Here is an 18,810-nt window from a genome sequence, read left to right as displayed (position 1 = left end):
CTGGCACCAGTTCGCAAAACGCAACAAGAGCAAGGACAAGCACAAGACCGTAGCTCTTTGCCGAAAGTAACGGCAGGCACACAGGAAGCGCATCCCTTCGAGCGGGGGGGGGGGGGGGCGTGCGTTGTCAACAGTGCGTCGCCTCTCTCAGCGGGTGACAGCACAGGCCGCCAGCCCGCCCGGCGACCGCCCCAACACCACACCTAGCGACCTACTGGCGCCCGGAACTGGAGCCGCGGCTGACGCCGAGTTGCGCCGAGCCGAGCCGAGCCGAGCCGAGCCCGAAGCTGCTGCTCCCACGGAGCTGGCGCTGACACCGAAGTCGCCGAGTCGAGACGAAGCTGGAGCTGAGATACGCTGCTGGGGCTGGAGCTGGCACGACGTCGAAGCTGAGGCTGAGTCGGAGCTGGAGCTGGAGCTGAGCTGAGCTCAGACCGAGCTGGAGCCGGTCATGCTGCTCAGCAGGAAGAGGCCGCTGAGATGCTGCGAGTGCCGCGCCAGCTCCGTCTTGACCGGGAAGCTCTCGCCGACGATGAGCCCGAGCGCGGCCACCAGGTCCTGGAAGCCGGCCTCTAGCGAGCCATGGTAGTCGGCCTGGTCGTCGGCCCGCAGCTGCGCGTTCAGTGACAGCGCCCGCTGACAAGCGTCCACGAACTCGCGGAACGCCTGCTTCAGCTGGTACAGCTTGTCACCCGGGAAGGAGGCGCGCACGCTCTCCTCGAGGAAGGCGGACGCGTACGCCAGTGGGCCGGCGTTCACCTGGACGCTCACGCTGCCCTGAGGGCGACACGGGCACACACAGTCACTGACACGCTGCCCTGGGGGCGACACGGGCACACAGTCACTGATGCGCTGTCCTGGAGGCACGCGCAGTCACCGACCCGCCGCCTTAGGGGCGACACGGGCGCACACAGCCACCGACACGCTGCCCTGGGGGCGACACGGGCACACACAGTCACTGACACGCTGCCCTGGGGGCGACACGGGCATACAGTCACTGATGCGCTGTCCTGGAGGCACGCGCAGTCACCGACCCGCCGCCCTAGGGGCGACACGGGCGCACACAGCCACCGACACGCTGCCCTGGGGGCGACACGGGCACACAGTCACCGATGCGCTGTCCTGGAGGCACGCGCAGTCACCGACCCGCCGCCCTAGGGGCGACACGGGCGCACACAGCCACCGACACGCTGACCTGGGGGTGACACGGGCACACACAGCCACCGTAGCGCTGCCCTAGGCGACGCGGACACATACAGTCGCAAACGCGCTGTCCTGAAGGCCACATGGGCACGCAGTCACCGGCACGCTGCTACGCACGCACGCGCGCGCTGCCCACCAGTCATCCAGTGTGAAAACCGACAGCTGACGCTGCCTCGGCGGCAACACGGCCGCCAGGGGCCGACTGTTCGGAGTGATAGTCACCACTCTCCTGCCGACGGGCTACGGACCAGTGATTATCCGAATATCGCCAAACACTGGCAACACTGATTGCCATCGGTCGCCAGCTGGCTGAACTGAAATGCAGCGTTAGTAAACCATCGCAGACCGGCCAACAGCACGGCCACCACAAACGCAAGTACCCAATGGCAACTCCAAGCCGGCTGCCTGTAAGAGGGGCTGTCATCGGGACACCACGGTCAGCAGCGGCGGGCCTGCCAGCTGACGACCGGGCCGGCGCCGCCCTGCCTCACCTGCAGCCGCAGCTGTAGCTTCTTGACGTCGGTCGGCTGGCGCTCCACCACCTCGACCAGCTCCCTGGACCGCCGCGTCATCTCGTCTATGGCCACCTCGATCGGCGACAGCTCGTACTCCTGCCGCGCGCGCCCGCCACAGGTCAGCAGCGCACGGGGGTCGGTCGGCGTGGCCGGACGCGACACGGCGGCCGGGGTCACCGGCCACCGCCGCTCAGCAGCGGCCGCTGCTCTATCGACAGGCGTCGACACTGACGCCCGTGCCCCAACGTTGCTACCCGCCTAGTCCACATGCGTCCACACACCAGTCAACACACCACAATGTGCTGTATTTCTGCGAGACGCGACGGCTCCCAGGCCCAGCTGTGCATCAGACTGACGGAGTCACCGCACACACACCTGGCGCCGGATGACCGGTATCCGCGTCCGCACGTAGGGGAAGCAGTAGTCGGTGGTGAGCACAGTGCGCCGGCGCCACTGCTGTTCCACGGGGCCGCGTGGACCGCCGCCGCGCGTGAACGGCGTCTCGTACATGAACTGAAACGGCCACACTCGAGTCTGTAGATGCAACTGGACGCAGCAGTCGTCTTCCACGAGCGAGGCGTCCACTGCACTGTCCAGCGACGCACAGCCGTTCTGATTTGATGGGACGGGTTTGCAGAACACAGTGGAATGGGAACGGGTTTGGATTCGACACACTTTCACTTGAGACTTGAGCCCGTTTGATTTCGACGTTTGAAGTGTTCATATGCTGGTTATATAGCAGTGCAAGACGTGAAACGAGGACAAGATCTCTATCCTAGAGCACGCCTCAAAACTTCCATCATCGTTGTCAGCTGATGAAAAACTCGCTGAACTGTGCACATACCACACTTGATGACTATTCCAAAGAAAACTTGGGCTGCAGACTGCTAGGACACTGCCAGTACCCAAAATCGTTGCGTTTGTAAGCGATGATGGCGCAGAAATACTGCGCACTGCATGGCACACATAATCGAACCACACGGCCCAAATCCGAGGGCGTTTGAAGTCAGAGCACTTGGTAAGCATGTGAAGTGCTATAATACGTAGTTTTGGCGCGTACAGAAACGGCTCAAGGATAAACAAGACATAGCCATTCAGACGTCACTGCCGTCGCGTTAAGCTCTGCGAATGGGGTTCATCAAAGGAAGACGAAACTTTGGAGCCGCTATATCCCAAACGGTCGCCGTCGCACTCCTCCACCAGCGGTCGCCGCGGGCGCAGGAGGCGGTGACGCCTCCCAGGCCGGCGCCGTGAGCCGACCGTCCCACCTGTTTGATGTTGTTGTTGCGCTCGAACTCCGTGGGCCGCGCGTCGAGGTCGACGTCGTCCCAGTGGGGCGTGAGGTGCGTCACCTGGATGTAGGCCAGCCGCGGGTCCAGGTCGGCCATCACCACCTGACGTCACCGCCGGTCACAGGGGGTCAGGCAAGACCACCGACCGTCGCCGTGGGTCGCACACCGGCCAGCCTCCTCCAAATCAGCTGAGTGCAACCACGGACAGCGCCAGGCTGGAGACGTCGCCACAGGTATCGAGCATCGCCCTCAGCCCGCGCTCGTGACCATAGCTGGCATACCACACACACCAAAGGCCCCCGTGCATGACTAACAAAATCAAACGGTGGATGGAAACGCAACCAGGGACCACTCTAACAAATCCACACATTCACGCTCGGCGAAACATATCCATAACCTGTCAGTGAAAGCCAGGCCCGGGTGCAATTGTGCTCCGCCACGGCACGGACTCGGCGAGCACGCGCCGTCAGCCGCGTGAGGGGAGCGCTGCCGCCGCGCCGCCGGACGCAGGCCGCGGCCCGGTCCAGTCCGTACCGGGGCCGAGTCCTTGATGATGCGCACGTTCTCCTTGCCGAACTTGTGGCAGTGCAGGTGGTACAGCTTGTCGCTGACCTCCGCCAGGCAGGTGACCTTGGGCTCCTTGTACACGTACTCACGGTCGTGGTCCTTGTCGAAGTAGTTCTGGCGACAGGGGCGCGGTGAGTTGACGCGGCGCGGCGCGTAGGTCCGCAGGTCCGCTGCCGGCGCTCGTGACACCAGCACATAATCGCACAGGGCACGGTCTCGGCTCGGTCAGCACCCGTCTCCTTACGGCGCAGAGTCTACAGCACGACCGATGGGTTATCAAAGAAGCCAGCTAACTCCAGTCTACAGGCACGCTGGCTAACCCCTCCCCCCCCCCTCCCTATCCCACAAAACGAACAGAGGCGACACGGTGCGTGGTACGCGCATTAGACATACGCAGACGACACTCCGGCCCACCGGCTGACCTGACTGACCTGACCCAGACAGATGACCCGGAAGTAGGTGCCGAGCAGGCGGCGGCCGGAGATGTTCAGCTGCACGATCCGATTGTAGCAGCGGTGCATGTGATGGTGCGCTTCCGCCAGCTCACCGTAACTGCGCCGCCACAGCAGGTCACGCAACAAACAACACGTACGACTAACGGACAGCCAAAACACTTAACAGCTTCCATATTCCACACACAGAGCAAGGCGCATTCTAGCATGAAACTGACAGCCGACTACACGGCACCAAGTCAGTCATTCCCGCCCTGCCACATTCCGGTGACACATAGTGTTTAGGTTCGACATGTTGTGGATGGCGATGCCGTGGAGCTCATGAAGTGGCCAAAAGATAACAGTCTCCAGAAACTTGGCGTCATCGACGTTTCTTCGGGGCAATTCGAGACAAAGATAATAATTCAGCCTTTATGGCGCGCCGACCGCCCTAGTCATATGGCGCCCATAGGCACTATGTTGTGCAGTTGCCATTAAATCACTTATCTCGAACGCCAAATCCCATACGCAGCAAATCGCGCCGCGCTGACTAAGCCAGCCGACTCCCACTGAGCCGGAGTTCCCACACCCGCTGACAGAAGTCAGCGGAGGGGGGGGGGGGAGGGGCACCCCAGCGGACGGCACGTACCTGCGCCGCCTGCGGTAGATGGGCACCAGGATGTCGTACACGTTGGGCAGCAGCTCCTGCCGCTCGCACAGCTCCATGGCCTCGGCGCACACCTTCAGCTGCGCCACCAGCGACTCCTCCGTGTAGCAGAGGTCACCGATGCCTGACGCGCGGGGGGTGGGGGGGGGGGTCAGGGCGGGGCGGCACACGCCGCCGGAAAGTGCGTCCAGCTGGCCGACTGGTCGTACTACCGCACCCCGAGACCACAGTGTGGGGATCGGCACTCACGAGTCACCTTCTGGCCATTACGCAGGCAGCGCTGGGGGCTGACGGACAAGTTCGTAGGCGCATTGCCTTGGTCCAATGGAGCCCATATGAAAGGCTTCATTGTTCTTGATAGTATCATTTACCCGAAATGAGTGCATGACTGGTTACCCGTGTTAGCGTCTGTGTGGTGAGCATTAACTTCCGGTTGCGCGCGGTACGTTCTGGCCCCTCTCTGAGAAATAGCAGACAATTTTCGAAAGGGCTTGATATGCACCTGCATTTCATGCACAGAACTTTGTCAATGTAAAAGCAAATGTATGTCACGCATCCGCTCATTAATTATGTCGCCATTCAGTCCCTTGTGATGGTCTAAAGCGTGACACCAAGGTTAAGGATTTGGTTGATGTTTTAGCATGGTAACGTGTTGGACATCAAATATAAGCATTCAACTCTATCAAAACCTGCTTCCTTTTTTGAAGGAGCGGCCAAAGCCCATCGGCCACGACGGCCAGGTGTCCTATCCCTGTCCGCGCGACACGAAGCGCGGTGCCAGCGCAGCCACTGACCGAGATCGAACTTGAGGTTGTTCTCGTCGCGCACCACGTTGGCGGAGACGGCGTGGAACGCCTGGCAGCCGAGCTCGTGCTCGCCCCGCTGCAGCAGGTACTCGGCCATCAGCGCCGCGATGTGTACCTGGCACATGGCCGCCTGCAGCACGGCCGCGAACACCCGCCAACCGTCAGGGGACGTGATATCTCCCCGTCACACGGTCTGGCGCCTGACCCCAGTAACACGGCGGTACACGGGCGGGTGTCACGTCTGTTGCCCAGTCGAGCCTCACGCAAGATCAGTTTTGTGACAGCGGACACCATGGTACGCCACCGACGCGCCCCCGCTCCACCCGACGAACGCCAGTCAGGCACCCGCCGTCGAGACCGGCCACTGAGCGAAGGTGTGTGCCGATATGAGAATATACGCACCCTGGACCCAGGAAATCTCCCGCCTACCTCGGATAGGTTACCGTTCCTCCCGCCTACCTCGGACAGGTTACCGTTCCTCCCGCCTACCTCGGAGAGGTTACCGTCCCTCCCGCCTACCTCGGACAGGTTACCGTCCCTCCCGCCTACCTCGGACAGGTTACCGTCCCTCACGCCTACCTCGGAGAGGTTACCGTCCCTCCCGCCTACCTCGGACAGGTTACCGTCCCTCCCGCCTACCTTGGGCAGGTTACCGTCCCTCCCGCCTACCTTGGACAGGTTACCGTCTCCCCCGCCTACCTCGGAGAGGTTACCGTCGCGCACGTGGCACTTGGCCATGCTGCGCAGCCACGTCTCGCGCAGCTGCGGAGTGCTGGCGTAGCTGTTGGCCAGGCTGTGCTGCAGGTCGACCAGCACGGCCGGGTCGTTCTCGTGTTCCTTAAGCTGCGCCGTCGCCATCAGCACGGTCCGCACGCGCTTCGTCAGGTCCTTCACGTCCGACACGAAACCTGACGGCGGCACGCGCCCAGCCGCGATCTCAGAAACAACGTGACTGAGCGCGACAGAGGGGACTCAAGACAAATGTTCTGGCCGGTAAGAGATCTTACTGACAGATGTGAGAGCCAGTAAAAACAGGCCAGTACTGTCCCAATGCTGCAAGAATCAAACTGGAAGGCGGACAAGTCAATTTTCCTTCTGACGTAGGGGGCGCGTGCAGAAGCAATGACCAATCATTAGATTGGTGTACATGTGGGCAACTGCAACGTGTGCGTGTTCGATGGTTTACATGGAGCGGTCAAGGTTCTTAATCCCAACACACACGGAATATTGCCAAACGTTTGACTAAAAACATTCCAAACAATGCTTGCACATAATTCCCGCTATGAAGTTAAATGAACTTCTCCAAAGATGATTCGAGTTATCCGACCTCAAACCGACCAAAGCTGGTGACATTCTGAGACTCCTGTCGCTTCGAGTCTCAGCCGATGTATGTGGTCACGTCTTCTTGTTCCGTGTTATTCCACCAGATTCCTCGCGTGAGGCCTGGGTCAGGGATGGGCCAGACCAAATGTAGAGCCAAAGAATGACCAAACAGATATTCTCAGCCCCTGCACCCCACAGCGACGCGACCGCCGTCTGGGGCGCTGCAGTCCAGGACGCGAGGGCGTGAAGGCGCCGGCACTCACCGGTCCGGGTCATGACTTTGTCGCTGTTGGCGTAGCTGTTGATGAGCGAGAGACTCTCGTAGAACTGGGACGAGTCCAGCACCACCGACTCACCCAGCAGCTGGGACACCTTGATGATCACCTGCGATCACAGGGTGACACATCAGCTGAGAATGACATCAGCTGACAGGATGACACATCAGCGGACACACTAAGCGCTGCTGATTATCACACGGAATTACTGACCTCGATCGCCCGCCACGTTACCTCCTGACGCCGCTGTACAGACATCGCACAGCTGGCCAGTCCGAGAGCTCATTATATTCTTTTCCGGATCACAGCGGTTGGAGTTGTTTCCGCGGCATCCTGATCTCAGTATAACCCTCACGAGTATTTCGCCACATCAAATATAAACTATGCATCTCGCGACTCAACTCCCACCTCAAATGTGACAGTAAACACATGGAGCCAGTCTACACCGCATTCGGCCACGACTGGGGACGCCTGCAAGGCCATCCTCAGATCCAAACCAAACCAACCTGCAGGTGGACCCGCGTGAATGCCTTGCGGTTGGTGAACTCGAAGTTGCCGCGCATCAGCAGGTAGAGCAGGGCGCAGGCCTCGTGGCGCGTGCTGGCCAGCGGACTGTTGCAGCAGCGTAGCAGGTCGTAGCACAGGCGGCCGCACAGCTCGGCAGGGCCTGAGGGCGCACAAGGGGCGGGAGTAACAGACCATTCTCACCGGTCGGATTCCGCCATAAGCTCAGTAATAAGGTGTATCTCAGACAAAGTCACCGGGTGAAATGAGTGGACAAGGTTGAGAGTTCTCGCAAAACAAATACAATTGTGTTTAAAAAAGAACATCACCAATAATTAAGCCAAAGCAATCGGAAAACCTTACATAACCTTCACGTACCACACGCCACTATACGTCTCCACGCTCTAGTGCTGGACGAACATCCGAGAGTACCATAATACAGGGCAGCGCTGTAGTGCTACACGAACATGCGGAGCGTACCGTGATATAGGGCAGCGCTGTAGTGCTACACGAACATGCGGAGCGTACCGTGATATAGGGCAGCACTGTAGTGCTGGACGAACATGCGGAGCGTACCGTGATATAGGGCAGCGCTGTAGTGCTACACGAACACGCGGAGCGTACCGTGATATAGGGCAGCGCTGTAGTGCTGGACGAACATGCAGAGCGTACCGTGATATAGGGCAGCGCTGTAGCGCTGGACGAACAAGCGAGCGTACCGTGATACAGGGCAGCGCTGTAGTGCTGGACGAACATGCGAGCGTACCGTGATATAGGACAGCGCTGTAGTGCTGGACGAACATGCGGAGCGTACCGTGATATAGGGCAGCGCTGTAGTGCTACACGAACATGCGGAGCGTACCGTGATATAGGGCAGCGCTGTAGTGCTACACGAACATGCGGAGCGTACCGTGATATAGGGCAGCGCTGTAGTGCTGGACGAACATGCAGAGCGTACCGTGATATAGGGCAGCGCTGTAGCGCTGGACGAACAAGCGAGCGTACCGTGATACAGGGCAGCGCTGTAGTGCTGGACGAACATGCGAGCGTACCGTGATATAGGACAGCGCTGTAGTGCTGGACGAACATGCGGAGCGTACCGTGATATAGGGCAGCGCTGTAGTGCTACACGAACATGCGGAGCGTACCGTGATATAGGGCAGCGCTGTAGTGCTGGACGAACATGCGGAGCGTACCGTGATATAGGGCAGCGCTGTAGTGCTACACGAACATGCGGAGCGTACCGTGATATAGGGCAGCGCTGTAGTGCTGGACGAACATGCGGAGCGTACCGTGATATAGGGCAGCGCTGTAGTGCTGGACGAACATGCGGAGCGTGCCGTGATATAGGGCAGCGCTGTAGCGCTGGACGAACATGCGGAGCGTACCGTGATATAGGGCAGCGCTGTAGTGCTACACGAACATGCGGAGCGTACCGTGATATAGGGCAGCGCTGTAGTGCTGGACGAACACGCGGAGCGTACCGTGATATAGGGCAGCGCTGTAGCGCTGGACGAACAAACGAGCGTACCGTGATACAGGGCAGCGCTGTAGTGCTGGACGAACATGCGAGCGTACCGTGATATAGGGCAGCGCTGTAGCGCTGGACGAACAAGCGAGCGTACCGTGATACAGGGCAGCGCTGTAGCGCTGGACGAACATGCGGAGCGTACCGTGATACAGGGCAGCGCTGTAGTGCTGGACGAACAAGCGAGAGTACCGTGATACAGGGCAGCGCTGTAGTGCTACACGAACATGCCAGCGTACCGTGATACAGGGCAGCGCTGTAGCGCTGGACGAACATGCGGAGCGTACCGTGATATAGGGCAGCGCTGTAGCGCTGGACGAACATGCGGAGCGTACCGTGATATAGGGCAGCGCTGTAGTGCTGGACGAACATGCGAGCATACCGTGATACAGGGCAGCGCTGTAGCGCTGGACGAACATGCGGAGCGTACCGTGATGTAGGGCAGCGCTGTAGCGCTGGACGAACATGCGGAGCGTACCGTGATATAGGGCAGCGCTGTAGTGCTGGACGAACAAGCGAGCGTACCGTGATACAGGGCAGCGCTGTAGTGTTGGACGAACATGCGAGCGTACCGTGATACAGGGCAGCGCTGTAGCGCTGGACGAACATGCGAGCGTACCGTGATACAGGGCAGCGCTGTGGCGCTGGACGAACATGCGGGCGTACCGTGATACAGGGCAGCGCTGTAGTGCTGGACGAACATGCGAGCATACCGTGATACAGGGCAGCGCTGTAGTGCTGGACGAACATGCGAGCATACCGTGATATAGGGCAGCGCTGAAGTGCTGGACGAACATGCGAGCGTACCGTGACACAGGGCAGCGCTGTAGTGCTGGACGAACATGCGGAGCGTACCGTGATACAGGGCAGCGCTGTAGTGCTGGACGAACATGCGCAGCGCGGCGAAGGCGTGCCGCAGCACAGCCTCGGACTGGCCCGGGTGCAGCAGGCCCAGGTAGACGTCGGTGAGCAGCGCCATCTGGGCGTTCTGTCCGCCGCGCTGCGCCACCCGCTCCGAGAAGTGGGCCGAGTAGAGGCAGGCCAGGTCCAGCGCCACCAGCGCCACCTCGCTGGCCAGGTGCGGCGGCGTGGCGCCGGCCGCCGAGGCGCCTCCGCCTGACGGGTGAGGGTCCGACCGTCACTGCGGGCCGCTGGCACCGGCCTCCACGCCGGTCCGGCCTCGGTGAAGGCTGTTTGCAACTCACTGCACGCTCGGAGCGGTTATGCCACGCATGGGCGACGGTAAATGCGATCCCATGAAGCGTCAGGATTGACCTGGATCTGATCAGGATTGATCTGATGTGCTTGATGAACATCCAGCACCGGGACTATCCAGTTCACAGGCCTGCGTTCGGTATGGACAAATAATGCCGGTCCGCGCCTATACGTCAGGTCACATGTCACACCAGAGCCCCCTGGGTCACATGTTGCACCCCAGCCCGTTGGGCCACATGTCACACTCCCGCCGGCCGTCCCTGCGACGCTCACCGCCGCCGGACGGCTCCGGAAGTGCCGGCTCGCTGGGAGCGCCGCCGCCGGCCGCCGCCGCCGCCGGGTCCATGCGGGCAGGCAGCGTGAACGCCTTCTTGACCTCGCTGACGCGCGGGTGGGCGCGTATGAGGCCGCCCGAGTACCGGAACTGGCACAGGCACATCCTGGCACGCGGAGAGGCACGCGACGTCAGCCGGTCCCCCCGCGGCGGCAGGTCAGCAGGCTGGCTGTGTCCCACATCCAGCCCGTCGACAGAGTAGCCTGACGTTGAACTGCACCGTGGCGGCGCTGGGCGCCAACGAATGCCCAAGGCCTCAAGCAACTCACATCACGTGCATTCAGATCAGCTCTAACCGAGTATCCCCGTCCATTTGGCAACAGTCGCACCTGAAAGGCACGATGAGCCGCGAGCCCAAGAGACCTCCGTGCAGTCTGTCACCCAAGCGGGTGTCACCGCTCAGCGCGTCGGGGCTGAGACCTCTTATCCAGGCCCGGAGGCCGCAGCCCGTCCGCCACTCACTGGACCAGCGTGAAGAAGTTGACCACGTCGTCCTCGGCGGCGTACTTCCACCACGTGACGAGCAGCTCGTCGGGCACGTGACGCACCACGTGCAGGAAGCAGACGAGCAGGTCGCGCGCCTCGCCCGGCAGCAGCTTGTCGTACCGGTACAGCGCGCCGGGGTCGTGCGCTGTGCTCAGCGTCCTGTCCGCGCGCCGGGGCACAGTGTTGGCGCGCGCCGCACTCGGAGCCCGCCACGACTGAATACCGCTCAAAATCGGTAATGATTTTGAAAACAAAAAATATAAAAAGTTCGAGTCAAGGGGCTTCAATCTCACTGCAACAAGACTACGACCAAACACTTGCTTCAGATATCTCTTATAGCCCAAAACAGTGCTCCACCACGGTAAAAATACCCTCCGCATTGCCTTAAGCACCATCACTGCGGGTGGCAGCTGGCGTGCGCCGCCTCGCACCGCAGCCAGCAGCAGCGTCACCTATTGTGCGTGGAGCGCTTGCCGCCCGGCTGGCTGTCCGTGTCGCCGAGCTCGGCGGCGCGCTGCGACGAGGCGTCGCCGTTCTCGGCGTGCACGGCCGACTCGACCGTCGTGTCCGTCTGGGAGGAGGCCGTGGACGCCAGGCTGATGGTGGAGGCGGCTCTGCTCTCCGACGCCTGCTGACCTGCGGAGCATGCGGCGTGAGGGACGGCTGGAGCTGGAGCTGGAGCTGGAGCTGGAGCTGGAGCTGGAGCGGCATCACGGGTGGTCGCGGATAGATGGGTTCTAACATCTGATCTGATGTCATTTAATTTTCATACGATTACATGACACTGGCAAGCTTCTGTGTTGTACCAAATATCCAGCAAAGCTTCTATAGATCGGTGGAAACTAACTGATTTCTAGATGTGCGATCAAAAGCGCCAAACGTTGGGTTTCATCGCACCAGAGCAGCGGACAATTCACTTAACAGCGGCCGGTGCCGGCCGTCGGTGGCGGCGCTACGTACTCTGTCCGGCGATGTAGGCCAGGTAGGTGGACTCGCGCTGCGCCACCCTGGCGTGCGAGGCCAGGTCCATGTTTGGGGCGAACCTGTAGGCCAGGCGCGCTCTGACGCTCACCACCAGCGGTACCCGGGCCCGGCCAGCACTGGCACAGGCGCAACCAGTGACGGCCAGGAGCACCCAGTGTCGACCAAAAGCACCCAGTGACGACCAGGAGCACCAGGACCCGGCCAACACTGACACAGACGCACCCAGTGACAACAAGGAGCGCCCGAATCACGCTTAAAAAGCTGGACGATAACATGGACTCCTGGCAGCCAACAATCCCGGCGGCGTTCGGCGTCCAGGTGGTGCGGCTCTGGGCACTCAGCGAGCTGCCTCTGAATACGGTCAGTCGTCTGCGTCTGCACATCGTGCGCAAATGGAGCAGCGCTGTCGCCGGCTGACATGTTGCGGTGACCTGAGCTGACCTGTCCCATGCGAGGACAGCCAATCTCGATCGGCTGCGAGACAGTGCCCCAGTGAACGGACACTTCGCTGACCTGGTGCAATGGCCTGGTGGCCTGTGCTGACCTGGTGCAATAGCCCGGTATCAGTGCTGACCTGGTGCAGTGGCCCGGCGATCTGTGCTGACCTGGTGCAGTGGCCCGGTGACCTGTGCTGACCTGGTGCAGTGGCCCGGTGACCTGTGCTGACCTGGTGCAACGGTCCGGTGACCTGTGCTGACCTAATACAGTGGTTCGGTGACCTGTGCTGACCTGACACAGTAGCCCGGTGGGCTGTGCTGACCTGGTGCAGCGGCCCGGTGACCTGTGCCGACCTGGCGCAGTAGCCCGGCGACCAGTGCTGACCTGGTGCAGTGGCCCGGTGACTTGTGCTGACCTGATACAGTGGCCCGGTGACTTGTGCTGACCTGATACAGTGGTCCGGTGACCTGTGCTGACCTGGCGCAGTAGCCCGGCGACCTGTGCTGACCTGTTGCGGTTTCCCAGCGATGAGGTGCCGTCGGCGGCCGCCCAGGAGTAGCTCGTCTGCCAGGTGGCCGTGGAGCGATGGGACGCGGCGCGGCTGACGGCTGACCCCGTCCCCGCCGCCGTCGCCGGCGCCGCCGGCACGGCCGCCTCCAGCCGGTGCAGGTGCTCCAGCAGGATGCCCACCAGCGGGAAGTACAGCGTGGCGATGCGCGCCTTCTGGCCCTGTCGACGCGAGCAGCACACAGGTCAGGTCAGGTCGGCGCCGACCGCCCTGGACGCGGACACGGCGTGAGGCAGACACGGTGTGGCGTCCGTGACGTTAACAGAGCAGCCGCGACCAAGCGACAGCGAACGAGCCCGTCCGTCGGACTTGGTCACCCGCCTCGCCGGTCTTACGCTCCACGCTCCTGCGCGCCACCCGCGGAACCTGCTGAAAACTTCCAGACAGAGCCACCCCGTCCCGCGAACCCAGACAGATGTCCGGGGTCCCGAACACGTCACCGGGGGGCTGGCGAGCGGCGCGCGGTCCCGGCCGGCGCACCTTGGTCTGGTAGCGGTCGTCGTAGGCGTGCTTGACGACCAGGTCACGGACGGCGTGGATGGCCATGCGGCGCACGTCGGGGATTTGGCTGAGTGCCAGCCGCAGCTCGTGCAGCATCAGGCCGGTCAGGTAGTGCTTGGCGCTGAACGACTCGGACATGAAGTACTCCTGCTGGAAGTCTGACACACACACAGACATCACGCGGTCAGAAGGGCGAGAGCATGCAGGTCAGGTCAGCTGATGACAACAGCATTCAAAGACGACCGTCATGTGATTAGAAACCAACGGATCGCGGCCAGCCGGCTCATAAGTTCATCAGCCAGCTGACCAAGCAGCCAAATCCGAGATAGGGCCACAGCACAAAATTTGGAATCACACTTTGTGATTCAAAATCTGGAATCGGTGATTTCAAAACATGAAACAGTCAAGCGCATTTTCGTTCCCACTGTTTCACGACGTCTGCCTCAGCACGTGAACGCCGTCCCCGCGGAGTGGCGGTATATCTGCGGGCAGCGGCAGCCGGCCCGCGCCAGCAGCGCCGCGTCGCCCGGGCCTTACCGTGCAGCGAGCGGATGCTGGTGCGCGCCGGGTTGAAGATGGGCAGGTTCAGCTGGATGTAGTGCTCATGGGCGCACACCATCTGCAGGAACTCGAACTTGTACTCCCAGAGGAGGCGCGGGTCGGCCAGGCTGAACTTCTCCAGGTACGAGGTGATGAGGCGGAACACGAAGCCGCGGTCCATCAGGCTCAGGCAGCGCTGCGGGGAGCGGGCGCAGCGTCACGCGCGCACCACGCCGGAGCGCTCCACACGTGTCAGGACAGATGCCTCGGGCGATCACAACCACCTTCCCAGCCGCCCATACAGTCCAACGTTACCGCGCGCCGCTCTAGCGGAAAACTACGTCATGTGTAGACGTTCAACGATAGAAACAGCTCGCAGACGAAAGGAGCTCAGTCCACGCACGTCTGGGGCAGCCCGCCGGCTCGCACGGGGGGGGGTGGCTGGGCAGCCGGCGGGCTCGCACGGAGGGGTGGCTGGGCAGCCGGCGGGCTCGCACGGAGGGGTGGCTGGGCAGCCGGCGGGCTCGCACGGAGGGGTGGCTGGGCAGCCGGCGGGACAGCCAGCCGGGCCCGGCCGCCGTCCACCGCACCTTCAGCAGAGCGGCCATGCTGCGGTTGGCCTCGCGCGTCTCCAGCGGCAGCTCCTTGTACTTCTGCAGTATGTACGGGTAGAACGACTCCAGCATCGTCTCCAGCTGCTTGTTGAAGCTGGCCGTGAACCGCTCGTGGCGCTGCATCTGTGTAACAGTGACGTCGCGGTGACGTCACAGGTGCGTCTCGCCGGCCGGGCCTCGCGGCTCGGGGCTGACAACGGCGGTGGTGAAGCACGGGAACGTCGGGCTTTTAACAACACCGCGGCGACGCTGGCATTGCCGCTACCATCCGGACAGCACCTCTGGCGAGCAAACAGTGCCAATTCAGACGAGACGGCTAAACGGTACTCGTAACCGTCAATACTCCGGCATATTGCCATAATAGATGATAAGGTGATGACCAACAACGATTTTATCAAAGTAGGAGACATGACAACACTCTTGCACTTCTTCTCGACTCACTGGTGCCATGATTTGCAATCTCCGAGAACTTCGAGAGCGTTATCGATTAAACCTAGTGATCACACCAAACGACGCCCAGTTAATTACAAATGGTTTAAATAAATGCTAAGTTGTGTTTTTCCAAATAAAGCAGAAATCATACACAGCAAAGCCACAATAATATGAGTGCTGTAGGCTGCTTAGCGTATGTTGTCATAACATTTTTTTAAACTATCTGCCTATTAAAATAGAACAGACGGCTTTCCCAAAGTCTTGTGTTACGCTTAAGAGAATATCAAACAGGTCCAAGCACACGTTAAGCCAGAGCCAAAACGACAGAAAAAACCGGGTGCTACGACCGTGTGTGACGTGTAGGTAGATACGCATACTGCATCTTAAAGTACATGTACCGAATAATTCAAACCTACGACCAGCGCATCAGAAAGCAAGTAAAGCTAAGATGCCCTTGAGGCAACCAAAATTACGAGGCCACAAAATGGAAACATCTCCCCTGACGCCTGAGTAACTTTGACGAACGTCCCAATAATAATGCAACATACGACTTGTTCGCTTCATCGAACATGACATAATATCAACCGTTGTCACACAGCACCCAACCGTGAGTAAACGGCGGGGTATCGCAGACATGACACGGGTGTAGGGCATGCGATGATTCAAAAGCGACGCTGCGACGCCAAAAATACGCCACCGCGCTAAAACACGCATCAGCGGGCGCTAGAAAAACCAAACGTAAGACCATGCGCGGAGAGCAGCGGCCAAACGCTGCGGGCTAAGCTGGCGTCTGTGAAAGGGGCGCGGCGCGCGGGGTGACTGGCGGCGGCCGGTCCGCGGCTCGCAAGCTAACTCACGTCACTACTCGGATCGGCGGCGTCCACCTGCGGGGTCGACAGAACGACACTGAGACCGCGCGCCGACCGCCAGGGAGCGCAGTGAGGTCGGCGGCGGCAGCGGCGGCGGCTGCACGGGCGTGGAGCCGCCGCCGAGCCGGCGCCCGGGAGGGGCCGCCTCCAACACGGCCAGCCGCAGTGCGCAGGAGAGGGCGCGGGGACCGGGCGGGGCAGGACACTGAGGCCGCGCGGGTGCTCTCGCCGACTGCGACTGGTGGCGGGATGCGTGACCAAGCCCCTCCCCCCCCCCCCGTTATAGTGCGGCTGCCATACACGCGGCGAGCAGCCAGACAACGAGGCGAAAGTCGAGACACACTACGTCTACACAGAGCGGAGAGACCTGTGAATAGCCGGCGCGCACGGTGACAAAAGCGAGTGGCGCCAGGCGCGAGCAAAGGAACGCCACCCGTGGCTGGGCGGGCACAGGCGGTCGCCCCGTGAACAGCCGGGGCCGCCGCCGGCGCCGACCGCGCCCCCGTCGGCCGCGGCCAGAACCCCCACCTTGATGCGGCCTGAGTTGAGCAGATGCAGCGCCATCGACTTCATGATGATGTCGAACAGCGAGCTGGAGTGGCGCAGCAGCTTGTGCACCAGCAGGAAGTCCATGTTGCTGGGCTGCAGGAGCTGGCACAGGCCGCGGCACAGCGCCTCGTGCACGCAGGTCTGGCCGCTTGGCGGCAGACGCCACTCGGCCAGCACGTGCTGGCGGCGAGAACGCGAGTCAGAGGGTCGGGGCAGGAGGCTCAGGTCGGCGACGGCCACACCTTGGAAGATAGGGGGCAACGGAGCAGCGCATATAGGACTGGAAACACAGGCTGGGCTTTGCGGGCGTCGGCTCAGGAGGTGACATAGACCGCCCATGGTTACAAGCGGACAGGGACAGGCTGTCAACTGGACACGCGTCCCGCCCATCCACCGGCGACACCGCCGGACTATCCAGACACACCCCCTAGGGCGTAGCGGGCCGCGGCAGATGGCGGGTCTCCGAAGAGGTCGCGCGCCGGCGGCGGGGCCTCACCCGGGTGTAGATGTCGACCAGCCGCTGCCGGCCGACCTGATGCAGGGTGGTGATGACGTGCGTCAGCACCCGCAGCGTGTTCTGCACAACGTCGTCTGAGTCGCTGCTGACCAGGATGCGCAGCAGCTGGTTCAGCAGCGTCGGCAGGAAGCGAATCAGCGTGGCCACGTCGATGGCGTGCAGCGCCTGCAGACGCGTCCGGCGGGTCACACGCGCGTCACCCGGCCTGCGCACCCGCGGCGCGCGTCCCACGCACCGCGCGCCGCGGGACGCGCCCGTGTCCGGTCCCGCCCTCTGCGTCAGTGGGCGGCGAGGGCGGAATCAGACACGCCCCCCCCCCCCTCACCAGTCAAACCCGAGTCGTGCACACACAGCAGCGGTGTCGTGACGATCAGAGGTACATATAAATACAGGCTGTCAGACGATCTCTGATTAGGCAGACTGCTACGTTCGCACGACCTCCAAACATCGCGAGACACGGGTAGTACCGACTGCACACCAGAAGAGACGGAAGAAGCGGCTAAAGACCGGCGAATAGAACACTCAGCCCGCCGAGCAAAAATGATGCCTGACACCGGATGAAAAGCAGGGAAAACACACACAACTGAACATCACCCAGGGCGCCAGCTGGTCTGACAGACAGCAAGCACATTAAAAAACACGTGCAAAAACACATAAAAGTCGACCAAGCAACCGTGCCAGCGCACCTCGGAAACATTGGAAGAGGGCCACGTATGCATTCGCAAAAGCTAAGGAAGCGTTGGTGGCTGTCAAGATGCAGGGAAAGCTACATTACACCTCATCTCTAATCTCCCATGACACACGCGTGCTTCCCATGTCCAGGGCGGCGCCGCGCTCCAGTGTAGTGCTCCGCGCAAATAACCGGCCGTTCATATGGGTGTGGATAGCCTATAGCTTTGCTAATATCGCAGCCAATGGCTAAAAACAGAGTCGTTTTATTCCGTTTTTCGCTTCTTCAGGACTGCTTATTCATTCTTGCAGTTTTTTTACCCTTAAGGATGTGAAAGGCGAAATATATTGACTCTGAGTTTAGGCCCTTCGTCTATAACATGAGCAAAGACTATTTACTACACTGCACATTCACTTTAATTATGCTAAAAAAACTGCATCCGAACTACAATTACTTGAACCAGCGTCCATATAGAGATCAGCTTTGTATGGTCAACTACGTCTTACTTAAATCCAACATAGCATCGTGACCTATATATCCATGTAAAGAGCACCTCCAGAACCGGGACGGCCATAAAGAGAACAGCGGCAGTTTCACTGAACATTCATAAAATCTGAGTCAGTTCAAGAGGCATGTTAGACATAAATATGTCGGCTAGTGTAGTCCATGATGGAAACAAAAGCCTCCAATCAGACAAGCTTTTGCTCCCTTAAGCCTAAAGGCCAACAGAAAGAACGGCAAATGGCAAACGGGGAGCTGCACGCATACTTCCAGGGTTCAGATTAAATGACAACAGTCCAGAGCCACTGGTCCTATTCGCTAACTTCAAAACTTGAATTTTCCGCATTCAGATCACGGCATTTAAAAAAAAAACTGTGGGAGTGAACTTGGCATTTTCTCTTTCACGACCTCACGAGGATACACACAGGTCCTTTTCAAATGGGATAGTAGGCGCGCAAGCACCAGCGCGGACTCAGACCAT

The 18,810-nt window shown here is 60.6% G+C and overlaps 1 protein-coding gene across 1 annotated transcript in view; it reads right to left on the bottom strand.

Annotated features, from left to right (window-relative positions):
• Positions 1-207: 207 nt before the first annotated feature.
• Positions 208-18,810, bottom strand: part of LOC119102162 (dedicator of cytokinesis protein 9) — a 34,038-nt gene continuing 15,435 nt past the window's right edge. Inside the window, exons 19-41 of the mRNA XM_037225511.1 lie at positions 17,138-17,323; positions 16,621-16,821; positions 16,081-16,107; positions 14,768-14,914; positions 14,175-14,373; positions 13,617-13,795; positions 13,077-13,297; positions 12,107-12,189; positions 11,599-11,782; positions 11,123-11,305; positions 10,600-10,766; positions 9,967-10,227; positions 7,586-7,746; positions 7,068-7,188; positions 6,181-6,389; positions 5,470-5,611; positions 4,658-4,799; positions 4,009-4,129; positions 3,545-3,691; positions 2,987-3,112; positions 2,094-2,231; positions 1,695-1,814; positions 208-777 (exon numbers count right to left, since the gene is read on the bottom strand). Coding sequence (XP_037081406.1) covers positions 430-777; positions 1,695-1,814; positions 2,094-2,231; positions 2,987-3,112; positions 3,545-3,691; positions 4,009-4,129; positions 4,658-4,799; positions 5,470-5,611; positions 6,181-6,389; positions 7,068-7,188; positions 7,586-7,746; positions 9,967-10,227; positions 10,600-10,766; positions 11,123-11,305; positions 11,599-11,782; positions 12,107-12,189; positions 13,077-13,297; positions 13,617-13,795; positions 14,175-14,373; positions 14,768-14,914; positions 16,081-16,107; positions 16,621-16,821; positions 17,138-17,323 — 3,813 coding nt within the window. The 3' untranslated portion in view covers positions 208-429. The remainder of the gene's footprint in view (positions 778-1,694; positions 1,815-2,093; positions 2,232-2,986; positions 3,113-3,544; positions 3,692-4,008; positions 4,130-4,657; positions 4,800-5,469; positions 5,612-6,180; positions 6,390-7,067; positions 7,189-7,585; positions 7,747-9,966; positions 10,228-10,599; positions 10,767-11,122; positions 11,306-11,598; positions 11,783-12,106; positions 12,190-13,076; positions 13,298-13,616; positions 13,796-14,174; positions 14,374-14,767; positions 14,915-16,080; positions 16,108-16,620; positions 16,822-17,137; positions 17,324-18,810) is intronic.

This window comes from Pollicipes pollicipes, unplaced genomic scaffold (assembly GCF_011947565.3).
Source record: "Pollicipes pollicipes isolate AB1234 unplaced genomic scaffold, Ppol_2.1 Scaffold_56;HRSCAF=61_pilon_pilon_pilon, whole genome shotgun sequence".
NCBI classification, from domain to species: domain Eukaryota; kingdom Metazoa; phylum Arthropoda; class Thecostraca; order Pollicipedomorpha; family Pollicipedidae; genus Pollicipes; species Pollicipes pollicipes.
Note: the sequence above shows the minus strand (reverse complement) of the source record. Positions and strands in the feature narration are given on the sequence as shown.